The 21,007-nt window shown below is 45.8% G+C and overlaps 1 protein-coding gene across 1 annotated transcript in view; it reads left to right on the forward strand.

Annotated features, from left to right (window-relative positions):
• The window catches only part of MINDY4 (MINDY lysine 48 deubiquitinase 4), a 109,904-nt gene that overhangs the window by 34,363 nt on the left and 54,534 nt on the right, over positions 1 to 21,007 (forward strand). Inside the window, exon 6 of the mRNA XM_039229916.1 lies at positions 17,013 to 17,071. Within this exon, the coding sequence (XP_039085847.1) occupies positions 17,013 to 17,071 (59 nt within the window). The remainder of the gene's footprint in view (positions 1 to 17,012; positions 17,072 to 21,007) is intronic.

Below are 21,007 nucleotides of genomic sequence, written 5' to 3' on the forward strand. Positions count from 1 at the left end.
TTTCCAGGACAGGAGACATGTGAGCGTGTTTGTAAGCCCAGGGCTGGACGCCAACCTCGCAGGAGAAACCGGCCATTCACAGAGACTCTGAGAGGCAGGAAGCGTGTCCTCGGGTGGGGTCTGGGAGAGGCTGCACTGACAGTACCCAGATTCATTTTCTGCGACGCTCCACAATGGTAACTGATGTCGTGAGGCCGGGCCTGGGGCCTTGCAAGTCCTCAGAGTAGCTTTTAAATCCCCAGTGAAAGAGCCAATTCTGCTCAGCAGAGTTTTTGAGTTATTGGAAATTTAGTCCAATTAAGCAAAGCTTTGTTAAGTTACTGAGGGCTGCTGTTTGGAAAACGTTGCGTCTTATTGAGTTTTGAGACTTTGAAACAGGGCTCTCCATCTTTAACAGATTTAGCGACTCAGCGAGGTAAGGTTGAAAGAAAATGAGATTTAGAATTGGACAGATTTGCCACTTACTAACAAGGTGGCCTCAGGCACAGTGTTTTTGTTGATCTCTTTGTGGCTTAGTTTTTTCATCCAAGAAACGGGATGTTATACCTTTCTTTATGGGAACGTCATGAAGAATAAGTGAAATAATGTATATAAAATATTTTGCTCACAATAGTTAATACATACTGGTTATCTTTCCTACTGTTTGGCTATCCCAAACACCTTGTTTCTTAGGTGGATGGATATATTCCTGAAGAAATGGAAATTTTGTAACGAAGGGGTGGGAAGTAAGATTAGAGGTTATCGGAGATTATGATGGTCAAAAGAGGAATGTTTAGATCTATGGTGTGGGTTATGGCCAAAGGTGAGGAGGAGGAGCATGACCTGGGTTCCTGTGCCTCAGGACAGGTCTCCTCCATGGGGTCATGCACTTAGTAGGTCTTCAGGGAGCACCTGTGGATTAAGTTTGCCTTCTGTGAGGCATTTCCTCCCTTTCACATTCAAGGCCAAGGTGAGGCTGGGCTTTCATTGGAAAGCTCTGGAGGCCGACATAGATGTGTGCTCCTGCCTGTCTCTTTTCTAGAAGTTCTCCCTAGGCCAGGCCCGGGGAGCGGGCTGGCACAGTCAGCTGCCTTTGCCTGAGTCCCTGTGGCTGTGGTCCTCCATCCCAGGGCTACCGCGCTGAGCCTTAGGGCTTCCTTAGAGCCTGTGAAGATGTAAGGAGAAAGGGGAAATCCATGAGAGGAGGGTGGCAATTCCTACAATTGACTTGGTTCAGCTTTTCTGCCTTCAAATAAAATTTCTTTTGAATGAGGAAAAAAATCAAAACAGTTTCTGAATGGACGCCATGACCAAGTTTTCTGCCATCATCTGAGACTGGAGGCTCTTTTGGGGGGTTTACAATCCCCTTCATAATTTCGTATTCCCCTCCTCATGGAGCAATGGCACACTCAACATCTGTTCCACAAGCTACTCTACAGAGGGCAGATGAACTTAGAGGGAAGTTTTGACAAGTGCCTAGGAACCAAGGCCAGCAGAAGTCAAGGAAATCCATCTGGGGCCTACACTCCACACCCCCTGTTCCCCTCTCAGCTTCTTGATAAATCTCAAGCCACTTTCTAGCCTATACGTGGCTGGTCAGGCATCCTTAAAACCCAGTACGCTCCTAGGAGTGTTTTAAAAGAAGAAAACAGGAGTCAAAATTATCCATTTTCGATAAAAACCAAAAGGGGAGCTGGCCCATTTAATAATGACATCACAATTGTTTCATCCATCTTTTTAAAGAAAATAACTCCAAAAGGTATACTTTCCAGATGGCGGGATGTGGGAGAGCCCAAGTGAGGATCCTGGCTTTCAAAAGTGTTGTCATGCAAATGAACCCCGCATGGGTTTTGTAGGAGACTGTCCTTGTTCTTAGGAGATACTGGCTGGAGTATTTGGGGATGAGGTTATAACTCACTTTCAGATGGTTCCGCCAAAAAAAAAGTGTGTGTGTTTCTGTGCGTCTGAATGCGTTTGGAGGGAGGGAGGAAAGAAGAGAGAAAAAAGTAAGTCTGGTAAAATGTCAGTAATTTGTCCCTGTAAGTGAAGGGTATACTGATGTTCATTATATTATTCTTTCATTTTTCCTGCATGCTCAATAGTTTTCAAATTAAAAATGGAAAATATGCCTGGAGCAAGTAGCAAAAATGACTGGTACATAGCATCCATCTTTTATCTCTCAGAAAAGACCCCAAGGAACTATAACAGGGTTGTAGTATGTCACTAAAGGTTGGAATCTGGGGTGAGGGGATGATGCAAAACCTGGGGCCAGCCCAGGAAGCGCCAGGCAAACACCCAACATGGCTGGCGAGCGGTGTGGCTGCCCCTTTCCTGTCCTCCGTGGGCATCCTGAAGCCCTCTGGCCTCCAGGGAACCATCGGCTGTTACAGAAGCAGTAGCTCATGCATACGGTCCAGAGGCCCAGAAAGCAGCTGCCTTCAGTGTCGTCCCGGTGGGTGCTTGAAGCTGACACCTACCCTGTCCTCCCAGCCCTGTCTCCCCCAACCCACACCCCTAGGATTGGAATCCATACACCCCCGGGCTGGCAGTATGTGCCAGCTGCATCTTCCCTCTGCAGACCCTCTGGATGTTTTCTTGAAACCTCCAGTTTTTTTTTAATTACACCCACATCGTGAGGCTCAACGTGACATTTCCAACAGGAGGCTGCCTGACGTGAGTCCAGCTGCCTCACATGGTTTTTATATTTGTTCTGGAAAAAGCTCCAGATACCTTTGGTCACAGCTCTTCCTGTCGGCTGCATGGCCAGGGCCATTTCTCGCCCACACAATCCAGAAGGGGCTGCCCATCTCTGCCGTCTGCCCCTCGCTTGGGGACAGGTAATGGGTGGCAGAAGGGTGCAGCCTGGAGAAGCGAGGAGTCTAGGTGTGGTTGTGGAGGGTGTGTGCTCTCAGTCTCGTTCTTATGTTATTTGGATTCAGATCCTTAGAAACCAGGAAAGCCAGAGGCTTGCCAAAGGGCTTCATTCTGCTTCTGCAGAAGTTTCTCTACTAAGTAGAAAAGATTGCGCTCCTTGCATTTTTTTTTCCCTTTTACAGACTAACGCTAATTTGTTACCTCTTAAGGAATGGGGAAGGAATACTTGTCCTGTGCTAAATTTCGAAGTCCCCGTTTCCTGACTTCTGTGTGAGGTGGGCTCTGTGCTCCTCAGCTTTAGCGCTCACTCGTCGAAACTTCCAGCATGGATTCCCTACCTTTGGACAGTGTCCCAGCTCCCCACTGAATACCCCCACCTGCTGGGCTTCCTGCACAGAAGCCACCTGTGCTCAATAGCTGGGAACACTCATTAGAGGCAGAGGCTGTAGCTTCAGGGGGTGGGGAGGGAGCACTGGTTGGGACCCCAGGACCCTCCCCATTTCAAGTGAGAGCGGCTGTCAGAGAGGCACAGGGAAGCAGACTGACTGGCTCAGGGACACGTCTAATTTTAGCTCAGGGTGTGCTTGTCCTGAGTTGGGGCTGATCCACCCATGGAAATTCCATAGCTCCCTGGTTTTATGTGTGCGAGTGGTGTAATGCTCAAAGTTAGCAAACTTGCTTTTAAGGCAGCATGTTTCTTTCTCTTTTTTTTTTTCCAAGAAATTTCCAGAAAACAGCCTGTTCTCTGTGCTTTTGGAGTAGGTCAGAATTTCCTGAAGATTTCTTTTTTTTTTTTTTTTTTTTGTGATGGGGCAATGTGAGGTGGGAGAAGGAGATGTTCTGAGAGCCAGGCTTGGCTGGGCCTTCCTCAGTGTGAACAAGAGCAAGACAAAGACAGGGTCTCTGGGCCGGAGGCGTCCGTGTGGTGTCAGACATCGGGTACAGTGGGTCACCGGGAGTTCATAGGTCAGCAAAATAGAAACAAACCGGGAAACCCAAAACGGGACCGACATGGTTCAGGTCCGAGTGTGGAGGGCCTTCAACGAAGAACACAGTTTTGGTGCCTCTTTAAGACAAAGAATATCAAAGTATCTCATTTTTGCAAATTTGATACAAAGAGAAGACCAGGCCAACACATTGCTTGGGCCTCTTGGAAGGGGTCTGCACAGGTGAGGGTCCCTGGAGCTTAAGCCTCGTTAACGTCCCGGCCAGTCACATGCTGTTCGGCGTGTTGTCGTTATTTTCATTTCTGGCCGAGTAAGAACATTAAAACCGATTTTGTAAAATGTAAACGTAGGTATAATCTTGAAATGAAATCCCAGCGTTCACCATGAACACGTTAGTCCATGTGAAAGATGCACTGTATCGGGGCTTGGTTTCCTCGCTTGACCGTGGCCCTGGGTGTCAGGGACTACTTTGGGTCAGACAACTTCCAGCTTCCTCAGCCTCAGTGTCCTCATTTGTGAAAATGCAGCTTCCCACAGAGGCCTTTGGGGGGAATGAAATTAAAAACTATGCTTTGAAAGTGCTTGGTGAAGGAAATACAAACACCCAGATAAATAATTATTATCATAAGGACAAAACCATGGAACACTTAGAAGCCTTAGAATGTTACAAGAAGGAAAATGGAATCCCAGGGAAGGTTGAATACCCACCTAGGACCACGTAGAAAGACATGAGTTCCAGCACGAAGTGTCATTGGAGTGTAAACCTACTCACCTTTTCTAAAAAGAAATGAACCCAAATTTCTCTCTCTTATTTTTTATGTTTTTTTAAAAATTTATTTTATTTTTTCAAATTTCTCCATTTTAAAATTGATAAGGAGTTAGCGCACCCAGACAGTGTGGTTTCAGACTTGTGACTCATGGCTCTTTTATTACTGCTTATGCAGGGGAGAGTTTTGTGTGTTCCAAATGGAAATACTTAATCGTAGAAGTTGTTTTAGGTCACTCTGTGACATACTTAACCGTACGGAACCCAAGTGGATTTGCTGTTTAATGGGACTCGAAGAAAGTCGACCTCTGTCATTGGGGCAGCTCCTTCCCTGGAAGTGTTGGCTTTTATGAGGACAGTAACAGGGCAGGGACAGTGCCCCCAAACAGCTTCCCCTAGCAGCTAAGTAAACATCTCCACACAACTCTCCAATCTGCTGTGGAAAGCAGCGGCAACTCTTACGTAATGTCTTTTAGGCGGCGTGTCAGAACCTTCCCCTTTATAAGGCCAAGTGTGACTTTAGACTCCCTGGGACAGGGCCAAGGCTGTAGAGGCGATCCTTTCCATCCTGGGCTGTCATACCAGCCTTGGTAGAGCCTTGCTGTTGGGTCCTCCCTCTGATGCCCAGAGCCCCAGTCAGAGGCAGGCTTGCGATCCCAATTGCGGGGTGTGCAGCCTGGGGCTCACACCTGGGGGCCCTTGTGGTGTGAGCCAGGCACCATGTCACATCTGTAGCTCTGGCCCTGGTCATTGGCCTCATCCCGCATCTTGTGGTGGTTAGGTTTGGCTGAGATGTGTTTGCCCATTGCTGGTGGGCAGAGGGGAGGAGGCGAGCCTGGGGGAGGTCATGGGCTCATGGCTTTCTGCCTGGTGAGATGCACAGCTCAGGTGAATGAATGGTTCGGGGGATTTGGTCAAGCTCCAGAGACCCACTCCCTAGAGACCACTTTCCTTCAAGAAGATATTTTTCTTTCCCTTGGAGTAACCTCAGCTCTACCCACCTTTTCACTTCCTGTTGAGCAACGTCTGCCTCTGGGTACCAGTCTCCTTGTGAAACTGAGCTCAGCCATGCCCAGGAGAGTGTAGCCTGTGAGAAGGGAAGGGATGGGGATTCGAAGAGCCACAAAGCCCCTGCCAGCAGCCTGAAGGGAAGAGCAGTCAACCTGTCCTAATGCTTTCGGGTCTTAAGGAAGTGTAATCAGTGCTTCTAAAATCCAGCGTAGGATACAGGAAAATGAACTGAGATGAGAGTCCTATATCTGGCTTTGCCTACTACCCCGGGTTCATAGCAGAAGCTCTGCCCACCCACCTCTGACAGGGATTCAGGATTAGACAGTCTGTAGTGGCCTTTCCAGCCCTTCCAGATGGAAGAGCCATATCTAGGTAAACTCCGAGAACTTGTCAGCTTTCAGAGGGGGCATCCATTAGACACCAGTTGTATACTAAGGCCCTGCGCCAGTTGGGAGAAGGGGAGAATAATATGTGGGAAGGTCACACCTGGTACGGTTTTGTTTGGTGAATTGTGTGCCCTTGAAGGAACCCTCCCAGTCTGATGTCTTGGTAACTGGGTAAATTTCTTCTCTGTTTCTGGAATATGCCAGAATCTGGCCTGACTCAATGAAAGAGAAATGTTGGACTTGGTTTCAGATCTTGCTCTGGCCCTGCACACTTCTCATCAAGGGTGTGAGCCAAAGCCTGTGGGGGAGGGCACATACGGAAAGATAGTTAAGCTGAGAAATCATCGCCCCGCAAGAACAATGGTCCAGGAGCCTGGAGTACGTGTGTTCTCTCCAGCAAGACGGGCTGAGTCGATGGCTTTTCCAGGAGGATGCGGGGCCATCAGTGCCCCCTCCCCTCCCCAAATCTGTCCTCACCGGACGATCCCTATCTTTGTCCAACCTTCGTCATCATGGACCCGGATGAGAGGGACCTGGGTATGCAGCCCAATTCCCAATTAAGTTTTTTCGCTCGTTTCAGGAAGATAATTTATTTGGATTGAATTGTTAAGGCAGATTGCTTTCACAGCATTCCAGGCAGAGTGATTTCTCACAGGAAATGTCAGACTAGGCAATTCTAGTCAAGTTTTCCACATCCTTAAGAAAAAAGAAAGGCGGGGGGGTGGGGAAGATTCCTTTTATGTAGTGAAGGTCACTAGTTTGGGAACTGGTAACTTCAGGGTATGTGATGGGTGAAACGTGATCGTGCACAAGATGACTTCTCGACAGCCGCACCTTTAATGAGGCCTCCTGTTCTTTAGGGCTTAGTTTTAAAAGGGCCTGCGATTGGGCTGCCCAGGGGGATGGAGCACTTCCCAAAGTTGGGCCATGGCTCCCCCAAGCGTCTGGGTGGTGAGGACACTGGAGGGGGAACCCCTTCTTCTCTCCAGAGTTCAGTTTCCTCAGCCGTCAAACCAAGGTTATGACGGGCAACTCCTAAACTTCTTCCCAATCTAGGTCACCAGGATTCTGTACCTTTACCTGGGGGAGCTTGGCTGAGCCTCTGTAGGAAGCCAAAGAGAAACAGAGAGCAGGAAAGTGAAGAGTCTTTTCTTCCATAGAGAACTTAGATGTTTTTTTTTTTTAAAAAGTTCTTTTTAAGTCAGCTTGCCCTCTGGGATCTGCCTCACGAAGGCTTACTCCTCCCGAAGTTGAGTCCTTAATGAGAGGCTTTATTGAAGCACAGGGCTATGGAAGTCACTGTGAGGAAAAGAACCTAACATAGCTGTTCCTCTGACGGTGCTCTCTGAGGACTTGCTGTCCCCCTCCTCCACTCCCTCATGTGTTCAAGAAGTGTCTGCAGGTGGGGAAGCGGTGGCCAGTCCCAAGAGCTGAAACCCAGAGTTACTAGATGTTAGGGCCCTTGTAGCTTCCCAAAGATGATTATGGCCAAAGGGAAGCTGAGACTCGAGGTGATTACAGCTCGAAGCGACGTGCCGTCTCTGGCACGAGCTGGTCCTGTGGCTGGTCCGTCCCGTTCCTCTGTGTCCACTGACAATGGAACAGCTCTCTGTTTCATTACCGTCTAGTCCTGCTGTTCATTCTGAAAGGAGGTGCTGTTGGAAGCCGGGTAGTGGCAGGAGTGCTAAGCCTGCGTCAGGAAACCTGGGCTCTGCCCCCGGCTTGCCAGTCTCCTGCATCTTGCCACACTGCTTCTGATGCCCCTCTGGGAGACCCCGAGTCCTGTGGGATACGACATCCTCACTTGGCTACTGTTGCCAGCAGGGATGCTTCAGTGTTAGGATGTCCAGTCGGGTTGAAGTACATATATACTAAGTACAGCAAAACCCTTCTTGTCCCTTGGGCTTGCTAAGTTTTCTTTATATTTTGAGTGGGTGCAGGGAAGAGGGAGAGGGAGAGAGAGAATCTTAAGCAGGCTCTACACTCAGCAGGGAGCCCGACACGGGGCTCGATCCCATGAACCGTGAGATCATGACTTGAGCCGAAATCAAGAGTTGGACACTCAGCTGACCGAGCCATCCAGGCGCCCCTTTGCTATGTTTTATTTTTAAAATATGTAAGAGTATTTTTTTTTTTTATCAAATGTTTTTGCTGAATCTATTGAGATTATTGTCCATTTTCCCCCCTCTGTTGGTGTAAATTGCATTATTGGGTCTTCCTTTTTTGTTTTTAATGTTTATTTATTTTTGAGAGAGAGAGCATGGGAGGGGCAGAGAGAGAGACAGACAGAGACAGAATCCGAAGAGGGCTTCAGGCTCTGAGCTGTCAGCACAGAGCCCGAAACGGGGCTTGAACTCACGAACCATGAGATCATGGCCCGAGCCGAAGTCAGATGCTTAACCGACTGAGTCACCCAGGTGCCCCTGGATTTTCTAATGTTAAAATATTCTTGCATCCCTTCTCGGCCAAGATCTTCTTCAGATTCATGGCTGATGCGGTTGTTTGTTATTTTATTTCATAGTTTTGCACTTGTATTTGTATGTTTAGGTGTTTGGAATCAAGGTTTCATCGTGTGAGCGAGTATGTGGTAGTTCTGCGTCAGGCACTTTTCTGAGTACTTGATGGATTAGTCAATTTCATTGTCATCACAGTCCCTTGAGGTAGGACTGTTATTAACCCCACTTTACAGAGGTTGAAAATGGCTAAATTTTCCTGTTGAATTCCTTTTGTTATTGAATTTCCTGTTGAATTTCCTTTTGTTATTCTGTAGGTTTATCACCAATAATGCTTTTTATTCCAAAGTCTATTTTTAATCTGAAAGTACAGCATCAGCTCCATTAGCTTTTAAATGGCTGGCCCACAAGTGATCTATTTTTTCCCTATGGTTTATGGTCCACCCTTTTGTGTCATGTACCTTGTGAAACAGCATAGACTAATTAAAAAAAATAAAACAGAGTGTCTGTGTCTTTTAACTGGTCAGTGGAATTTGTTTGCTTTTAATAAAATTACTGATATACTTGAATCCATTTGTATTCTGTACTTTCATGTTGCCATGCTTTTTCTTTATCTTTTTTCTTCCTCTTCCTTTCTTTTTCTTTAAATTAACTATTTTCGAGTGAACAATTCAGTGGCCTTTAGTACATTCAGAATGTTGGGTAACCATCACCTCTCTCTAGTTCCAAAACATACTCTTCTCTTCAGAGTAAATCTCTTCCTATGAAGCAGTTTCTTCCCCCATTCCTTCACCCCTAGCAAACGCCAATCTACACTATTTCACATGAATGGAATTGTACAATATGCAACCTTTTGTTTCTGGTTTCTTTTGCTTAGCATCCTGTTTTCAAGATTCATTCACCTTGTAGACTGTGTCAGTACTATATGCCTTTTTATGGTGGGATAATATTCCATTGTGTGAATATCCACCATTTTGTTTATCCATTCATCCATTGGTAGAAATTTTTTTGTTTATCATTGGTGGACATTTGATTTGTTTTTTTTCTTTTGGCCTTAGAGAATAGTGCCACCATGAACATGTGTCCCTGTGTTCACTTCTTTGGAGTATATACCTGGGAGTAGAAGTCTATCATGTAGTAATTCCATGCTCAGTTTTTTTGAGGAACTGCCAACCTGTCTTCCACAGTGGTACTTTCCCATGAATCAAGTGGTGTTTGTTTTTTCTTCTTGGGCTTTACAATTTGGAAGTTATATGTTATGTTTTTACTATTTTAGCAGTTACTCTTAAATTTTTTTTGTCATAATCGGCTTAAAGTTTTGGTTTAATCAATCTCTGCACCCCCTCAAAAAATTCAAGGATTTTTAGAAAGCTCCAGCTGCTCATGTCCTGTTCCCATGTTTCCTGTGTATTATTGTCTAGTACTTCTTATCTCTTTGTTTTTAACTATCCCCTCACTAGTGGCTATTGCTATTAATTTTTTTTATCACCAGCTCTCATTTAGGTTTATCTACATGTTTATAGATTTCTTTTCTCGCCATTGCTTTCTTCCTGCTCTTTTTTTCTGGGTTCACTTTCCTTCTTGCTAAAGTACGTCTGGGAGTGGTTTGAAGGTCTGTGATGGTAAACTTTTTCAGTGATTTTCTAAAACTGTGTTCATTTTTGTCCCTACCTTTAATATTTTGACTATTGAAGATGTCTTTTATTGAAGTAGTTTTTATTTAAAGATAATCTGCCTTTCCACTAAGAGTTTTCTCATTGTCATCAATATTCTAGTCATTTCAATATGACATATCTAGGAGTGTATTTATTTCCACATGTGCTATTTGAGGCTTCTTAGGTTTCCAGGAGGATTCATGTCTGCTAAGTTCTTAGTGGTTATCTTTTCAATAATTTCCTTTCTCACACTCTTTTTATTTTTCCTTCTAGAACTTCTTGTACATGGGCATTGGAATTAAAGTTTTTTCCCTCCATGTCTCTTCTTTGCTCTTTCATATATTTGATCTCTTTGGATTGAGTTGCATTCTGGGCCATGTCATCTGAGGGTTCCTAGTTATTTCTTATCTCTTCATGGTATCTGATCTCCTGTTTCAGCTTACTCCAAGTTACCCCCCAATGTTAAACAAGATCTAACCTATAAAAAAGTCGAAAGAATAGAAAAATGAACACCTATATGGCCTTCACCTACATTAGTGATTCTAGGACTTTGTCACATTTGTTTTTTTCTTCTTCTCCCCTCTCCACATATTTGTAACCCACACATTTTTGATGATATGCTTGAAAGTAAAATTCAGATATCGTGGCATTTCATCCCTACATATCACAGCTTCCATTTCATAAGGACAAGAATGTTCTTTTGCATAACCACAGTACCATTAAGACACCCAAAAAATTTCCATAACATCAACTAACATAAAGCCCATAATCAGATTTCTCCCACGTGGCTCTAAAATGTTCTTTTAGTCTTTAGTTTTTTCAATTCAGAATCCATTCAAGGTTCACACGCATTTGGTCGCCATGTCTCTCTGGTCTCTTTTAATCTCCAGCGATTTCCCTTCTATTCTTAGTTTTTCATGAGTGTAGTCTTATTGTCTTATAAAATGACCACTTTCTGGATATGCCTGTTTCATTATTAGGTTTGTGTTAAACACATTTTGGGCAAAGACAATACATATGTGATGTTGTGTATTTCCCATTACATCACATCAGGAGCACATGATGTCAGCTAGTTTAATTTCTGCTGATGCTAAGTTGGATCACCCCATTAAGGTGGTTTCTGCCAAGTTCTCCATCATTATAACGGAAACTTTCCCTTTTGCAGTTAAAGAGGAATCGGTAACTTTCAGACTAGATGAATATCCTGTTTCTCAAAAACTTTTTAACCAGTGGTTTTAGCATCCATTGATAATCTTTTCCCATATTAGGAGTTTATGAAATGGTGATTGCCTAATTTCTATCATTTTCTCATTCCTTTTACATACATTAGGTGATGGTGTTCTACACAGAGGGCTCTCCACGACCTATTCTTGTCTTCCTCTCTCACCCCCCCCTTTAGCACAGACTCACAGCGTTTTCTACATATAGTTCATATGTTATTATCTGTCACCATCCTTATATGTCCATAAGTTTTTTATTTCTGTGTCCATATTTACTTTTCAAAACCGTCCATTCTTTTCTCATAGTGTCTATTTCTTTTCTTATGATTTCCATTCCTTTTTCTTTTTTCTTTTTTTTAAGATTTTATTTTTAAGGAATCTCCGTACCCAAAATGTGGGACTCGAACTGACAACCCCGACATCAAGAGTCCTATGCTCTACTGACTGAGCCAGGCAGGCACCCCTGATTTTCATTCCTTTTTTTTAAAATGAAATATATTAGAAATTTATTCCAATTCTACTTAAAACTACCAGCAATTTCATTGTATATATATACCACATCTTTCTCCATTCATCAATCGCTGGACATTTGGGTTCTTTCCATGATTTGACTATTGTTGATAGGACTGCTATAAACATTGGAATCCATGTGCCCCTCTGAATCAACATTTTTGTATCCTTTGGGTTAATATCTCCTAGTGCAATTGCTGGATCATATAGTAGTTCTGTTTTTATTTTTTTTTAAATAGCTTATGGTCAAGTTGATTTCCATATAACACCCAGTGCTCATCCCCACAAGTGCCCTCCTCCATGCCCATCACCCCCCTCCTTCCCCATCAGCCCTCACTTTGTTCTTGGTATTCAAGAGTCTCTGATGGTTTGCCTCCCTCCCTCTCCCTCACTATTTTTCCCCTTCTTCTCCCCCATGGTCCTCATTTAGTTCCTCCTAATCCACCTATACATGCAAATATTTGGTATCTGTCCTTCTCTGCCTGACTTATTTTGCTCAGCATAACACCCTCAAGGTCCATCTACGTTGCTACACATGGCCAGATTTCATTCTTTCTCATTGCCATGTAGTATTCCATTGTATAGATAAAACACATCTCCTTGATCCATTCATTCCTTTTTAAAAAGTTTTCCTACTCTAATTACAGTCTTTTTAAAATTGTTCTATTATCTCAAGTTCTTGGGAGTCCTATTGGCTGTGTCATCTTGCTTTCACTTATGGTGCATGAGTTTCTCATGAATTTACCAGTTTTTTTGTTTTGAGCATATTTTCAGTGGGGCTAAAAAAAAATCTCTCTGTCTCCTGGGGAATCTTGTAAGACCTGCTTTGTAGAAGTGCCCCTCCAGATACTTTTATGTTGCTTTTGTTAGGTGTGCTGGGATATCGCTGGCTTGGGAAAATTTTATGTTATTATTCTAGATTCCTGTGCCACATGAGTGGGGTCAGTTTGGACTCCATTCACACTGTGTTCTGAGTTTTCATCAGATAGAATATATAGTAAGTGGTCCATATCTTTATTTTCACGGGACACCTTTCTTCTGTACTCCATAAGTAATTTAGCCACGTATCCAGTACCAAACATTCAGGAAGGAGCATCTTCTCATCTCTTTTTTTATGTTAAGCACTAGTGACATATTCAGAATATGGGACTGTATAGTAGAACATCTGTAAAACTAGTGTGACTTCTTGGAGCCCCTGAACCTGGTCGTGTCCTGCAGTGACCATGCTCAGGCCTCCCCTGAGGGACAGATGAGGCACCTGATGCCACAGAGGGTAAATGACTTGCCTGAGGACATGCAGAGGTTGGGGGAGAAGGGCCAAGAACTCAGGTCTCTTGAGTAGCTCTTCCTACCCAGCCAAGGTTCAGTTATCTGGGATTGAGTCCTGGTCCCATGTAGCCCCAAACACCTTCAGTACCCTGGTCCTTGCTTCTCCCTCAGGGTCACAGAAGGGAGCTTGGGTGGGACGTGGTGACCTCAGATGCAGCAGACAAGCTGGGTGTCTACAGCCCGGCTCCTGTGGATTTATTAGATGCACACTCTGACACATGTCTCTGGGTTATCTGCACAATCACATTTTGAAAAAGCATTTTGACTCCTTGATTTATCTTTTTGTCATTGTTTTTCATAAGAGCTTCCACTCAAAGGCAAGAGCGTGCTTTTAAACTGACCTTTTAAACTTTGCAATGCTTATGCCACAAAGGGACACATGAAAGGAACAATAAACGCATTCCCTGAGTGTGAGCATAATTGAAGTCTCCTCTGGTGATGAGATCTATGGGAAATGGGCACAAAGCATCTAAGCTGGGCTTTTGCAGCTGATGGATGGCGCTCTGGATGGAAGTCCCATGACCAAGGAGAGGCCTGGCTGTACCCTATCTGGCCGAAAAGTCATCACCACCCTCTCACTGTGGCTCTTGGCCACCCTCGTCCCTCAAAGCTTTGCTCCCAGAAGCCAATGGGGCCACGTGGGAGGTTTGAATTTCATCCTGTGGGCCACGGGAAGCCATGGAGGGTTCTGGGCAGGGGAAGGAAGCATAAAATAGAAGAAAGAACCAAATAGAGCATTTGGAGCCAGCGGCCTGGTTTAAGTTCTGCCTTGGGCACTTCTATGGTGTGTGACCTTGTGTGAGTCACATCACTTCCGTGAGGGTCACGCTGGTACTTAGCACCCATTTATGGAGCACTGACCAAGTGTTGGGCATATGAGGCACAGAGCTAACCAAGAGAATCCGTGGTCCCTCGTCCCTCCTTATTTGTTTCTCTTACCGTGTGTATTCGTTCTCCGTGGCTGCCGTCACAAGTTCCCACAGACTTAGTGGCTTACAAGAATGTGAATTTATTATTATGGTGCTGTTCTGGAGGATCAAGGTCTGACATCAGTTCTACTGGTGCTAAAGTCAAGGTGTTGGCAGGGCTGGTTCTTTCTGGAGGCCCCAGGGGAGGGTCTGTTTGTTGGCCTTTGTAGTTTCTCCTGGCCACCCATGTCCTTGACTTGTGGCCCTTCCTGCATCTTCAGAGCGCATCCCTCCAACCTCTGCTCCTGGCGTCACATCACCTCTCCTCTTCCGTGTCGTATCTCCTGCTTCCCTCTTAGGAGGACGCTTGTGATTACATCGCTTCCACTTGGATAATCCACAGTACCCTCTCCTGTCCTAAGATCCTCAACATAATCTCATCTGCAAAATCTTTTCTGCCATATGAGGTACCATTCACAGGCTATCTTTGGGGGATGTTATTCAGCCCACCATACCATGTCAAATTGCAATTTATGTCTCGTCATTTTACATGCCTCGGTCTCCTTTGGGCAGGGAGATTGGCCTGCCCCATAACTGCCACATGTTGGCTGAATGAGAGCGTGAAGAAATGAATAAACATGTGTTTGGAGTTGAGAAGGAGGCGGCATACCACCTGGGCTGGAAGAGATTAGCATGAGTTTGCCAAAGTATATTCTAGCAGCATAGAAGGGCTTAGGAAAAGGTATAGAGGTGCAGAGGCTGGGAAGCTCAGTGTGCAGGAAATGAACATTGAGTGTGAGGGTGTAGAGGGAGAGGGGGCTGGGGCAGTAGCCCACAGGGCACCCTAATGGGCCTGGGTTTTATTTTATTTTTATTTTTAAGTAACCTCTACCTACAGCATGGAGTTCGAACTCACAACCCCAAGATCAAGGGTCACAGGCTCTGCTAACCAAGCCAGCCAGGCGCCCCATCCTGGATTTTATATTTTAAGGAAGCAGTATATGTGGTGGCTGCTGTCTTTGTCTTTAGGGTCATGGCCTGGGTTCAAATTCCTGTGCTGCCGCTTGCTTGCTGTGTAACTGGGAACATTACTGGACTTCTCTGAGGCTCAGTACAACGGCTACTTTGTAAGGCTGTCCTGAGAAGCAGATGGCTTTTGTTGCTTGCAAAGCACTCAGCACAGTGCCTGGAACAGTCAAAGGAGTCAGAGAGTACTTGCTGCTATTATTGCTGTCAGTTTTATAAATATTATTGGTGGTGGTGATGATGATGGGGAACCTTTGAAGAACTTCAGCCAGGCTGTGGCACGGTCAGGTTTGCTTTCTAGAAAGATGCCTTTGACACCCATGTGAAGATGGTGTGGGGTGGGACATCACAGCGAGGGTCTGGAAACACGTGAGGAGGCTATGCCAGTGATCTGGGTGACAGATGAGGAGGCAGAGAGCAGAGGTGGGTACCAGAGAGATGTTACTTTCTCTGGGGTGTTCCAGAGATGGCTTTGCTCCTGCTGGTCGCTGCTTGAAATGATTCAAGGCAGGTGTTAGAGGCCATTTAGTGCCATGCCTCAGTCCTCGCTTTGCAGAAAGGGATAGTGAGATGTGGGATGGGGGTGGGGGATTGGCATTCTGCCTTAGTCTCTTGAGGGAATAGTGACAGAAGGGACAGATAAAGGTGGGACTCAGGTCCTCAGCCTTCAGTGGCAGAGACAGTTGCAGTGTGAGTGGTATGCTTCCAGAAACTTCTAACGAACATGTTGTTTCTCATTGCCGGAGGCTGGGGAAGGGGAGCTCTGACACAGCATCTGTACTGCTTCCCCCATCACCTCCTTCTACTGCCCCTCCCGGCCTTAGATCCTCTTTCCAGATGGTTCTTTTACCAGTCCCCAGGAGAACACTCACAGAATCCTGGTCATGGAGGGATGTAGGAATGTCGCAGTTTTGTTGAAATGAGGAAAATGGGCTTGGCCCAGTAGGGGAGGATTAGGGCTGCCTGGGAGGGTGGAGGAAGGAGCTCTGTGTTCTGGAGCCAGAGAGAGAAGCCCAGAGTCCAGAGCAGTACGTGCTCACAGATTGGGTACCGTGAGTCCTTTTTGGTCTTCCACTCACACCCCTTCATACATCTTCAGGAGGAAACCAATTCAATAGAGCACACCATGGCAAGACTACGATTGTTACTTCAATCATATCTTACCCTGCAAGGATGTTGGAGGAAAATATATTTCAATTCCACCTTCAAAAGAGCTGTCATTTTAACGTAGTAAATGGGTTTTCAGAGAGTGATGTAATATTGTTATTTTTAATACATTCTTTAAAAGAAAAGATTTTACTTTAGTCTGCATCGATGCATACTAGAGGGGAAAAAAATATCTAAAGAGAGCTAAAATACACATGGGCCATTTTAAGAAAGCTCTACACATACATACCTGAACTTACAAGTCAGAATCACAGAATAGGTTTTGGGTGCATTTTAGAGGTTTCTAATAAATGGTAGCTAATGACTTTATAAGAAAGCCGGGAGAAAGGACATAAACAAAAAAGAAAATAGAAGAAGATGAGAAAAATCGGGGTGGTGATTACAAGAACTTGAGTGTGTGTGTGTGTGTGTGTGTGTGTGTGTGATTATGTGCATGTGTGTGTGTTTGCTAGCAGTATCACGATGACCTCAGCAAGATACGCTTGCATCTGGTTCTTGGCAAGTGTCAAACTATAAGGTTTATCATCCTTTATTGGCTGGTGTGTGTGTGTGAGAACATGGAATGGAAAGGCACCCTGGAGGCAATTTGGTCCCATCCAACATGGAACCTGTACTCAGAGAAGGGAGAGTGACTGGGGGGGCAAGGCTCACGTGAGTGGCAGGGCCAGGCTAGAGAGAATGCACCTCCTGAACCCCGATCCAGTGCTCCCTGTGTTCTTCTCTGCTGTCTATATTTCGGTGTCATTTTCCCCTGGTACACTGACATTTTCTTTTTTTCTAGGAAAAATCAATTGCCAGTGTCCAGCAAGGCTGATGGGGAGCTGGGCGCCCTGCAGCTTGGTAAGTGCACCTGGTGCCCCTCGGTGCTGTGCCCACCAGGGTCCAGGGGTCTTCATTTCCTCTGACTGGGAGATAGTGGGTGTGGGGGCTTCCTTGCTCCCACCTGACCTCAGAACAGAGAGGCTGGCCCAGTGAGTAGAGCAGGCTTCTCTCTTTTTGGTTGCTGTCTTCTTCTGCCGTCTGTCTTTCTGTCCTGTAGAAATCCTTATAAGAAGTCTGGGCATTTTTGGACCCACATGGTGGGGGGGGGGGGTTGGGATGCAAAGGAGCCTCTTTTTCATTTGGGGGCTTTTTTAGGGCTATTCAAAACCTACAAAGGTCTCCAGAGGACAGCTCTGCCTGTGGGAGACCATCCTTTAAAAATTTTTTATCAACGTATTATTGAGGCATAAGATACAGTGAAGTGCAGAGCACGTACGTCTTAAGTGTTCAGCTCGAGTGCGTTTTCACACACGTGTACATCCATGTAACTGCTCTCCCGGTTCAAGATAGAGAACATGTCCACCCACTCCTTAGTTTTGAAGCAATCTTTTGTTCCCCTTTCTGTAATTCTCCACTCCCCAAAGACCGATGTGATTGCAGGGCTTGACACAGCAGCAGTAGAGTGGGCGATGGCAAACCCGTGACCGGGCATGAAAGGATGAGGCTTGAGAGCCATTGACATTTGCTCTTCTCCCGGAAGGCGGCGATTTACCTGTTGGGCCATTTTGGCAGACAGGAGCTGTTCAGTTATTTTTCCTCTCCTTTTAAGCACCCTTTTAAACCGAAGGAAGAAAGCAACGCTCTCTTTAGAAGTGACTTGTGTGAGACGTGCAGTCTGACAGTTTGCTTTGATGAAGTTGAAAGGCAGGGGCCTCTCTGAATGATGAGGCAGGGGTGTGTTTCTTCTGCTCAGCTCGAGTCAGAGGTAACAGTTCCTTTGAGTTTTAGTCACCAGAAATGGCTGGTGGGGATCCACTCGGCCAGCCCCGGAAGGGGCACTTCTGCCCACGGTGATGCAGAATGAGGTCCGGAGCCAAACGCTGGCATCAGAAGCATTTCTGTAAAGCACTGCACTTTAAGATTTTCCAGTGAAAGCCACTCCTGTCTGGACATAAAACGAAGCACTTCCTGGCCCTCAGAACCCAAAGGGCTTCTACTGGAAGGAAGGCTTTTAGCAATTCTCTCAGAACTCAGTTGTTTGAAGCGTGTGTGTGTTTTCCAGAGGGAGGCAGACCTCTCTTTGCTAGTGGCTCAGCTAATGATGTAGAAAAGGAGAAAGAAATAGGAGGTAAGAGATCATGGAACCCAGTCACCAAGAGAAAGGGAAAGAAGTTTTGGGATGAAGCAGGGAAAAGGAATAACATTTGGTTAGAGGAATGGCATTTTCTTCCTGATCCTGATGCATTTTTTCTCTGGTTCAGTTCCACAGACTTTTGTTAGCAGTTATATGCCAGGGCATAGATGAGGCTACTGAAAGCAGATGAAGGTGGATAAAAAGTGGGCTTGCTTTCTTGGAGGGCTGGGTTGGGTGGGACAAAGGAAGAGAGGTGTCCTCTGATAGCAGCATATAAAGCAGATGATCAGCAGTTAGTTTCAGAGACATACAAGCTGAATTCTGTGGTGGGTTCTAGAAGCTTCCATAATGAGGTAGTATTTAGACTGGGCTCTGAAGGTTGAGCAAGGTCTTGCCGAGTAGAGACCTCACACGCAAGGCCTGCAGGGTGAGAAAGTGATTGGCTTGAGGTGAGTGGCCCGTACGGGAAGTTGCGGGCTCAGGGGGAGATGAGGCTGGGAGCAAAGGTGTGGCCGAGTCAGGATGATTTGAGTGCTGTACTAACCAGCTTGACCATAAATCATTAGCCAGTAAAGAGCACTTGGCAATTCTGTGCTGGGGAGTACTGTGTACAGGGCTCTGGGTTTGGGGCTATCTCTAGATATGTGTGGAGGATAGATTTTAGGAGTGAGAGTCTGGATATTGGAAGACCAGGGAGAGGCTTCTTGGAATAGTTGAGAAAAGATGTGATTGGGTCCCTGTTCTATCTGATGAAATCCTCTGGGTATTTTAAGACCCTGCTCAAATATGTAGGTCTTACGGAAAGCTTCTCTGACCGTTTAAGGAGGAACTATTTGCCTCTTCTGCTCTTGAAACACTTGCACTGTCTGTATTTTAGGTACTCACGTTCCATTATTTGTTTGGGCTTCTGGGTCCCCCTCTAGGCAGTGTGCTCCTTGAAGCCAGGGTTATGCTTTACTCATCTCTGGACCTCCACTGTCCCACATAATTCCTGCCACCTCATGGATGCTCAATGAAGTGCTTAATGAACACATAGAAAAAGAATGACATAGTCCTGTGACAGTGGAGGGAAGAAAGGCGGGGGCGAGGCATGAGGCATCCTGGAGGCAGAATGATCTGGAGGCTAGATCATCACGGTGTGGGGAGAGGGGTAAGGTCTCCGCCTGAGTCCCTGGAGGAGAACTGGGGTGAGGGAGTCTGTTAGCAAAACCGAAGCCTGGAGGGGTGCCGTGATGAGATTCCTGAGTCTAGGGTGGTGGGGCATGTCCAAGAGAAGATATCTGTCGCCAGTGGGAAATACTGATTAAGGTACCTGGAGAAAGAGGCAGAAGGACCTTTATTATATATTACCAATATGTATACGTTTTCCTCCAGAGGGTAAATAAAATGGTATGGGAAACAAACTCCCTTGCTTCTTCCAACCAGACACTTATACCAGGGCCTTAAAAATAGCGTTCTTAAACCGCCGGCATTTGCAGATGGTTTTGTCTGTTTGGCCAGCATGTCATTCTGGAGTGCTTTGTTTTTCCTTTGCATGGCGGTCCCACCGCATCTGGGCCCGAGGCCCGCTATGTGGTCCCGAACTAGATCCCTGCACGGGGGCCAGCTTCCTCCTGGCAGAAGTCAAGGGAGGCTGCCTCCCTTTGGGGGCTCCACCCGGCTGGGCCCCCAACTTCCCTCCTCAGATTTACTTCACGGAGCCCTGAGCAGGCACATTTCAGCCCGGGCTCCCTTCTGGACAACCTCAGACTAAACAGAAGCCTCCAAATAGGTTTAAATACTGCCCCTTCTGTGCCTCAGGAAACAGTCTGGCCCGAGTGATTGCAAGGAGCCCTTCAGGGCCTGATGGAATCCCTCAGGTTACTCTACATCTGCTTTGGGCCTCAGCTGCCCAGGGTTGAATTAATCACACATCTCTATTCCTTCAGGGAACATTCTCAGTATTGATCTTTGCAAAGCCTTCCCATCAGCTTCCCTCCCTCTCCTCCCTTCCTCCTCCTTTCCTCCCTCCCTCCCTTTCTCTCCTTCTCTCTCCCTCCTGCCTTTCCGTCATTTCCCTTTAGCCCCCTCCCCCCATGACCCTCCTCTCCTCAAGCAATCATTCTTGTGTATTTAGCCAGTATCTGTTTTCTTGTGTATATTCTTGCAAAATGTAGAGCGCTGTTTGTGTGTATTTATTTGTCATGGATGTAAATCATACTGTGTTATATATATCTCACTTGTGTTCTTGTCTTCTCTACCCAGGACCGTGTTTTTAAGACCCATGCATATTACTGAACGAACATCTGGTCATTATTTCAGGGTGCTTTTATAAGGCTGTGGTCACAGGGTGACCCTAACTAAGAAGAGGCTGCATTTAAATTCAGATTCTCATTTACATTCCAGGCTTATTTTTAATTTTTTTTTTTCAGCCTAAAGTTGGAAGGATCTCTTTTTCAGTGGACTGGGACTCTGGGAACAAGGGAAGAAAAGGAGACAGTAGAATTGGATACAGGACATGTGTCCTGAGGGTGTTGGCCTCTGGATAGCCTCTCCAGAAGATGTCAGGCAGGGGCCATGACATTTCTATAGTCCCAGATGTACAGAATTATAGGAGATAATGTTGACTTCTATGCAGCATGGTCTACTTTTTAAATAATCATTTAGCCTTGGGAAAATAG

The sequence above is a fragment of the Hyaena hyaena genome, unplaced genomic scaffold (assembly GCF_003009895.1).
Source record: "Hyaena hyaena isolate Hyena2069 unplaced genomic scaffold, ASM300989v1 scaffold_40, whole genome shotgun sequence".
Lineage (NCBI taxonomy): Eukaryota > Metazoa > Chordata > Mammalia > Carnivora > Hyaenidae > Hyaena > Hyaena hyaena.